Genomic DNA, 8,851 nt, shown 5'->3' with positions numbered 1-8,851 from the left:
GGTGCAGTGATAAAATTATTTTATTCCTAATCAAAAATATCGAGTTTGAGCTTTAGAGTATGGAGAAAACTTTGCTAAGAGCCGCCCTCTCCGAATGAGCTCTATAATATACTGTCCAAATTTAATCGAAACTCTAATACGAAGTCCAAACATTAAAGGGAAAACACTAACCCAAAAAAAAACATTTACTAATACATTGACTAGTTGGCCTAATCCGCCGTTTGTGAGAATTGTAGACGTTTTGGGGCTAACAATTGTCTTTTTAGGGTGTGTATTAATGATTAATATAGTTTTATTTTTCTGGGTTGGTTAATCAAATAAATTTGAAATAATTTTTTTAAAATAATATAAGTTTAAAAATAATAATTTTCCTTGCAACAGCAGGGAGAAGTTTTATAAATAACATTTTAACCTCGGGTTTTTTCGGTTTTTCAGGTTGTTTCGGGTTTTTCCGGTAAAGTATTCATACAAACATATAATTTACTTGTATTTCAAATATTTCTTTAGTCCTATCAAAATACAACTATTTAAGATGTTTCTTAAAAATATAACACAATATGATATGATTAATGATACTAAAATATCCAACAAAAATAATAATAATGAAATCGCGTAAAACAAATATTGCAAATTAACAAGTCATAATGAAAATGATCATAATGTAAAAGTACTAAATCATGCTAAAATTAAGTTTAATAAGTATTAGTTACATGACTAAATATTAAAGGAAATTAAAATTAGATTATGTATTTTAATTGTCTAAATCAATGTAAAACTAAAGAACAAACATTCAATATTGTTCTCATTCTTAGTGTTGAATTGATTTTTTTTTTTGCATGAGTATTAATTTGATTTTGATTTAAGCTTTATTATAATTATCAACATCTGTGGACTATAATCTTTATTGGCCCATTCATAATTCTAAGTTTCAAACTTGAAATAATATATTAAAAGATAAAAACTATGAAAAAATATAAGAAATATTTAAAAATTCTATCAAAGTAAATATTTTTATGTATAAAATAAAATTTTAAAATTATATATATAATGTCGGGTTGGTTTGGTCTCGGGTTGGTTTTTTTTAGTTAAAACCAAACCAACCCAAATATAGTCGGGTTTTTTTTTTCAAACCAAACCACTAGTCGGGTTTTTTTTTTTGGGTTGACTCGATTTACGGTTTGATTTGGTTTTCGATTCGATTTTGTACTCCCCTTCCATCCCTCGACCTCCAATAGAATTTGTCTATAAATACTTTTAGGATAATTTTTTGTTTATATATACCAAATACAAAAAAAAATTAGTAAGAAATTATTTTCCTTAGTATCTATGTAAAATTCATTATTTTTAAGTGGCTAAAATGAAAAGAATAAAAAAGTAGTATCACGTGAAAGTTATATATCCTTCCAAAGTTTGTTATACCAAAATTTACAATCACATGAGATTTCAGCATAAATTTTTTAATAATAATTTTACATCTTTTTAATGTTTCGACTTGAAAGCATCTTCCATTGTGATTAATTATTATATAACCTCCATTTCTTTCATATTTTGTGGGGCAAATTACAGAAATCACATACTTTTAAGGCAAAATTACAATAACTTTGAAAGTTTATAATTACAGAAATCCCTCAAACGGATACAATAATATAATTGTTGATACATTAATCTGATCCGCGAGATATAATAATATAAGCGCTGATACATGCATGAGATACTAAATATAAGCGCTTATACATTAATCTGATGCGCGAGATACAATAATATAAGCTCTAATACACTAATCTGATGCGCGAAAATAAGGAATTTTGGAAATTTGTAAAATTTATAGGGGATAATGGTAATAAGTAAACCAAAAGGTGGATTCCTGTAATTTTTCCTATTTTGTATTACCAAACTATATTGTAATACCCAAAACGACAAGCTTACTCCTAATTAATGAGTTAAACATGTTTTTCTTCTATCGTGTGTACCACCATAGTATCTTGTTTTATTCTTGATAAAAATCAACAAATGCTTTTAAACGATGTGAAATTAAAATAGAATGTCCTCAATATTATTTTAGTAAAAAAATAAAATTAATGTTGTGTGTGTGTGAGTCATTATACTATCAATCCAGATATTCCCTAATTGATGACTGCTAGGTCTGTTTCCGCGCACCTTGACTAATTTTTGTGGGATATTTGTCACATGCCACAAGTAATAGGCACTAGATAACTTTGTCCACCAAAATTAGATAATCACCTAATGTTTTTTTCTCTTCGCTGAGTTTTGAACCTAAGACCTCAATAACCCACTAAATTTAATTAGAACCGGTGGCTTTTGGTTTATTTTTATTTTTAAATTTAAAAATTAGTGCTTAAAATACATTTATTTTATTTTATTCCAACACTATATTAAAACACTTGAAATAATTCTTCATCTTCTTATAAATTCTTGTATTTCCTCACTTTTGTGAAATGTTGTACAAGAAAAATCATGCTTCCTTGTGATTTATTAGCAGAGATCCTCTCAAGACTCCCAGCCAAAAATGTATGTCAATTAAAATGTGTTTCAAAACATTGGCTCAACACAATTTCCACACCTCACTTCAAGAAACTCCATTACAAAAAATCCATCAAAAATCCTCATCTAGTTGTAATTGATGAATCCATCAAATGCAACAACTATTTTACCAAAACTCTTACAATATCCACAAATAACCACCTTAAACAAAATCCAACACCAAATCTTGACAAAAAATTCACATTAGACATTTTGTTTCAAGACAACACCTATTTCTCTTTCAGCCAATGTTTCATTTGTTACAACATTAAAGACAACATTTGGTTATACAATCTAACCACTCAACAAAATCAAGAATTGCCTCATGTTACAACCCCCATGATTAGTTTTGATTTAGGGTACATCCCATGTTCTAATGAATTCAAGATTGTTCATGTTTTTGGGAAAAAAGATGACAAAGTTGGATATGAGATTATAACTCTTAAAGATGACAACTTTGTCCCAAATTCTTGGAGTATTCTTGAAAATCATAAGAATTTATACACAAGAAAAATTGCATCTTTGAGTGTGAATGGCTCTATTTATTGGCTGGTCAATGATATGCAAGACGATAAAAAAAGAATTGTGTGTCTAGGCTTGGAAAATGAGGAATTTAGGAAAATTTCTTGTCCAAAAGAAAGTTCAATTACTCAAAAAAGTCTTATGATATATCAAGCACAACAACTAGTGGAAGTAAAGGGGTTTTTTGGGCTAGCACAATTTTCAGCAATTTTTTCAAATGTGAATATTTTTGTGCTTAAACAAGACAAGAAGGAGGAGGAGTTTTGGGTAAAAGAGTTTAGTATCAACTTGTGTCATATGGGGCATTGGTTTAAGATTGTGGGGTTTGTGCCTTTTGAAGAAGACAATATTTATGGGGAGATAATATTTATTCCAAACAATGGGAGACTCTTATTGTATAATACCAAAACAGGAAACTTTAAAAATGTGGGAGAGTTCAATTTATTGAGATATAATCATCATAGTTTGTATTTTGATAGTCTCTTTTGTTTAGGTAGCAGTGGATGACTTGTAGGAATAAAAGAGAAAGTTTGTTCATATTGTGTCAGGCGTTGAAAACTACTAAACTGGAGTATGATGCGAACAAAGGAAATTTTGAATGGAATGGTGAAATGTGTAGTGATAACACTTTAGTTATCAATATATTATATATTAATAAGAAAGAAAGTATGTATGTGTACAATGTAAGTAGTTCTTGGCATTTTTATTTTCAATGTTGTTAAATTCTTATTCTCATATCTAGCTAGTTTAATTTCTTTCTACGTTGATTTGATGTTAGTAAATGATGTAGTATTTACTATTTAGCTCTTAATAGGCTTCCTAGTTTTTTATTGTGCATTAGCAAGGAATGATAAGGTCAAACCAATGTATTAATTTAACAAAGAAAGTAAATCATTTTAAACAGTTGATAATCATAAAATAAATCTCATAAGTTAATAATATAGAAGGTACATAACCTCACCCCCTCCCGTCTCGAGAACTTGTGATATGAGTCAAGTAGAGTCTGCGATGTTAACCTCAATGGTAGCTGGAAGTTTGAGAACATTTCCTGATGATATAAAATCCTTCATCAGTGCCATCCATATCATTCCTGTGAACCCTAATGAAGACAAGTTTGTTTGGGGCCTTACTAACAATGGGAGATTCAGTATGAGCAACGCTTACTCCCTAATCAGGGAGAATGCAATTCCCACCAATCTCCACCCCTCATGAGGGTAATCCCAAAGAGTACAAATGGATCTGGACTTTGCCCTGTCCAAACAAGATCAAAACCTTCATCTGGCTCTTGCACCACAACATGCTACCTACTTCCCACTACTTGAATAATATTGGACCCTAGCTAGCTGCCACTTCTGTGGCCACCATATTGAGGATAACGATCATATCTTCTTTAGTTGTACTAATGCAACAACCTTTTGGAACCATCACTTCCACTAACACCTCCACCCATAATCTCCCCAACAGTATCTATTCTCATGAGGGGTGGAGGGAAAAATGGAAGCACATAAAAGGAACGAACTGCAACCATCATTTACAATGGGAGAACGCCCATCCTTTTTGTCTCTGGGCCATTTGGCTCCAAAGAAACCACAATCTTTTCAATAAAAAGAAGGATTAATGTATTAGCCATGTGAATGTAATCAGTCAAGCAACTGAATATCTTTACATAGAAAATAACAAGCCCAGCCCCTTCCAAAAGCTAGGAAACAAACCATTCAAGTGAAGTGGAACCCCCTTCCTCAGGGAAGTTTCATGTTGAACACTGATGGTGTTGTTAAGAACAACCCTGGGGATGGGGTCTAAGAGGTATCATCAGAAACCATAAAGGAGACTGGGTCGTTGGCTTTGTCAACAAAGAGGCAAATACAACCCCTATTTTCCCTTAGACAAGGCCTCACTCCAATAATAATCTTGTTCCCCTCGTAACCAACCCAAAAAGTAGTAGTTAATATGTTTCATGAAGACAATGCTCTCTATAACAATCTAATTAATCTATGAATACAGGTTGTTTTGATGGAAAGGCGCTGGGTGCAGCTCCACCAACCCACGTCTTCAGGAAGCAAAATAGGGTTGCTAAGCAAGGAAGGCCTCGAATGTGAAACGTTTGGGAAACCCACTTTTTTTTATAGTTCCTCCTATGTATGTATGCAAATAGCGCAGTTTGAAACGACATCTTAGGAACCATATGTATGTAAGGGAAGCTAACATTTGTAATTATGGGAATACTCTACCCAATGCCTTCAATGGGCCTTCTGTGTGCTAATTATTATTAATATATAATTATCCTTTTGACAAAAAAAAAAATGGTATACAAGGTACATAACTATTTCAAAGTTAATGTATGCATATGCACGTGCACCCTTTTTTTCAACTTGGGTCCATCTTTGACCATGTTACTTGGCACGTGATACTAGTTTGGACCTTAAGATAAAATAAATTTTAATTTTATTAAATCGACTTATATATATAGTCGTACAGTCCAAATTAATTATTTAACTCAAAGTGTATATGGATTAGATCCAATAATTTTGATATGTCTACAATGCCCGATCAATCCAGATATATAATAGACTTGTCAAATATGAAATTCCAAGGTTTGAAATACATGAAGTCAACCTAGCCACAGGTGAATTTAGGGTCCAGTGAGGGTGTTCACTCAAACTCTTTTATTAAATATATTAAATCTGACACTTTTACGCTTCACTTAATCCTAAAAGGAGCTTGTGTATTATTTGTTTTCTTCACCCACAACTCTAGTCCTCTATTGTTGTTGGTGACAATGAAGAGCACTAAAGGGTCGTTGTTTGGTAGGGTTTACAAATTAAAAGTATTGAATAAGATGCATTAGTGATATTGAAATTAGTTATGCTGACATTATTTTTTGTCTACTATTTAATTTGATATATTAAAATAACAATGCATTGTATAGTTTCTAAAATAATTATTGTTATAAATCCATTGCATTGTGTGGATTATCCATTAGGTTTATTCAAGAATTAATTGGATTCATGTATGGGTGCTTCCAAGGTGATAAGAACCTTAAGGGATAACTATGTATCTACTAGTTTGGTGACCTTTAAGAGTGATATCTCAACACTATAAATAGAGATATCACTCACCATTTGATATACACAATTGAATAAGAAGAAAAATCTTCTCCTATATCTACTTCTCTTGTCTTCTTCTCTTTATACTTATATTGCTTTGAGCTTGATTTTATAAACAATTATTTATTTATAAAAGAATATCTTCCATTAATTTTTTTTGGCTTTGTACACTTTCTTTACGATTAGTTGCATATAGTTGGTTTTTATACTTGTGCAGAACTGAGAACTGATGTCATTAAGATATTTATATATTTTTATAAGGGAGCAAAAATATAATTCAGTGAAGATGACCATCGAAGCCAATTCGTAACATCCACACCCTTCTATCAAAATAAATACTATTATGACAGACAACACTTCATTATCTGCTAACCTTCCATTCTAATTCGTAACATTCATACCCTTTTATTTAAGGTCATGTCTTCGGTATGATAAAGGTGCATCATATCATGTCTAATCACTTTCCCGAATATTATTTTTCGACCTACCTCTATCTCTTCTCATACCCACTAGATCCAACCTCTCAACTTTGCTTTCCTTCAATGTAATAACCTTTTCAAAAAAGATACTATTAGATTATAGGCTTCTCATTAATAATAAAACCAATAATAGTAATTGATGCAACAATGGAAAATAATATAAATCAATTTTGTCCTGGTCGCAAAGAGTGAATATGATGACAACATTTGCGCATACATATAAATGTGTTAATTGTCAAGTGGGCAACATGTTATTCATCAGTTTGTGTGTATCATACTTAAAAGATGTATCAAATTACAAATGGCATAAATAACATGATGGAAGGAGAATCCAAACAAGTTGTCCCAGCTGGTGCACTACTCATGTCTCATGGCACCTCTCTCTTAATTTGATTTATTTTTATAACAATGTTTATTTATGCGATATACAATACTATAGTCTATACATTTACTATATAATATATGAATCTTGTCAAAAAAGTTTACAATAATGTATAAAAATAGTTATATTTACTTTTAAACTGATATACAATATTATACAACAGATTGTATGTCATTTTCCATTAATTTCATTCGCAATAAGGTTTAAAAGCATCACCAAATAAATCAAAATCTTCATCAATTGAATAACTTCAAATTTTAATCATAACTTTAAAATGATATCTCCAACAAACCCCAATCATCAATTTATCATAAAATTTAACAAATCACAAAATTTATTTATGAGTTTTCAACAACAATAAAGCTTTTAGTTTTCACTTTAATTCGCCCAAATCACAAAAATTTCAACAAATCACTCATTTTTTTAATTATAAATTGGACCAAGTGATATAAGTTAAAAATCTCAATTTCTTTGAGAAGAAGAAATTGGAGGAATAAAAAAACAATATAATGTGAAGAATGATGATTCTCTCACATGCAATCTAGTTGATGTGAAGAATCACTAGAAGATAAGAAAATTAAAGGAGAAAAGTGGACTAAGATTATCTTTTGATTTTTCATTTCATTTTTTGTATCTATATTAAAGTCCAATCGATTTAATTTTTCATTTTATTTTTTGTATCTATATTAAAGTTCGATCGATTTGATTTTTCATTTCATTTTTAGTATCTATATTGAAGTCCGATCAATTAATTTAAATTTATATTGCAGTAAAACATTATCTATCAAATATTTTTTCACATCAAAACTCAAACCTAAAGCATTTAATTTAGAAAGAAGCAGCCTCATATGATGCGGTACGACATTAATGGTGGAGGATTAGAATTAGTTCTCTCACTTCGTATCTTGTTGACATTGACCCCCTTCCAGAAAATAAATACAAAATTCTTTTGTCGTGATTTACGTGAAATTATTACTACTATTTTAGGTTTAAAAATATTTGAATTAATTAGTTATATTGAATTGTAGTATTGTTAAAATGTAAATTTGATTCAAAATGTAAAGAATTCTTCACCTAAATTTGTAATGAAAAAGTATTTTAATTTTTGTATTTCTAATCCTTTTACGTGAATTGAAATAGAGTGAATAGTAATTTCAATTGAATATATTTTTTTAATATAAAATAACAATATGGATGAAGATATTTATAAGTAGAGATGGGGTTAAGATTTTGAAATAATGATTTTTAAATTTCTAGAAAAGAAAGTTATTGAGTTCTTAATAAATTTGGCTAATGTTTTTCATCTAACTTCATACAAATTATTCAATTTATTATGAAAATGACTTTTGTTGCCTCACATTTTATGTATGAATTGTCAACTAGGACTAATTTATTTCCTTAATTCATAAGTCATACATTTAATTTTAACATCTGGCAATACTACTCCAAAGAAAATGACAACATGAATCTGACAGTTCAAAGCAATTTCTTTTTCATTGTCAAAGCACAACACCAAACCAATTCATTGATAAAGGTTGATCAGCCATCAAAGGATGTCGTTTTGTTTCTTAATAAGAGATTTCACGTTTGAGCTTCAGTATAAAAAAAAATACTTGATTTTCTTTAAATAAGGTTTTATGCTGCGCGAATTTAAAATAGTCAAACTCCGATACGAATAAAATTAAGATTGACCAAATTATTTTCTATTATCATGAAAAGATTATTTTGGTATTTTAAGTAAGTTTTTATTTTTAATTAGCAATTTCATATTTAAATTTGAAGGGGATGTAGAGCTTTACCTCACAGATGAATAGTACTAA

At 29.9% G+C, this 8,851-nt stretch overlaps 1 protein-coding gene across 1 annotated transcript; it reads left to right on the top strand.

Annotated features, from left to right (window-relative positions):
* The first annotated feature begins 2,406 nt into the window (after nt 1-2,406).
* Nucleotides 2,407-3,570, top strand: LOC125868416 (putative F-box protein At5g50220). The gene has a single exon (XM_049549073.1). It carries the CDS (start codon nt 2,476-2,478, stop codon nt 3,568-3,570), a length of 1,095 nt encoding a protein of 364 aa, XP_049405030.1. The 5' UTR covers nt 2,407-2,475.
* Nucleotides 3,571-8,851: the final 5,281 nt, after the last annotated feature.

Source organism: Solanum stenotomum, chromosome 6 (genome assembly GCF_019186545.1).
Source record: "Solanum stenotomum isolate F172 chromosome 6, ASM1918654v1, whole genome shotgun sequence".
NCBI lineage: Eukaryota > Viridiplantae > Streptophyta > Magnoliopsida > Solanales > Solanaceae > Solanum > Solanum stenotomum.
This window is presented reverse-complemented; position numbering and strand designations above follow the sequence as displayed.

Excerpts from the sequence above, each read along its gene's own strand:
- LOC125868416 (XM_049549073.1), top strand. The coding sequence starts at position 2,476 with ATGCTTCCTTGTGATTTATTAGCAGAGATCCTCTCAAGACTCCCAGCC.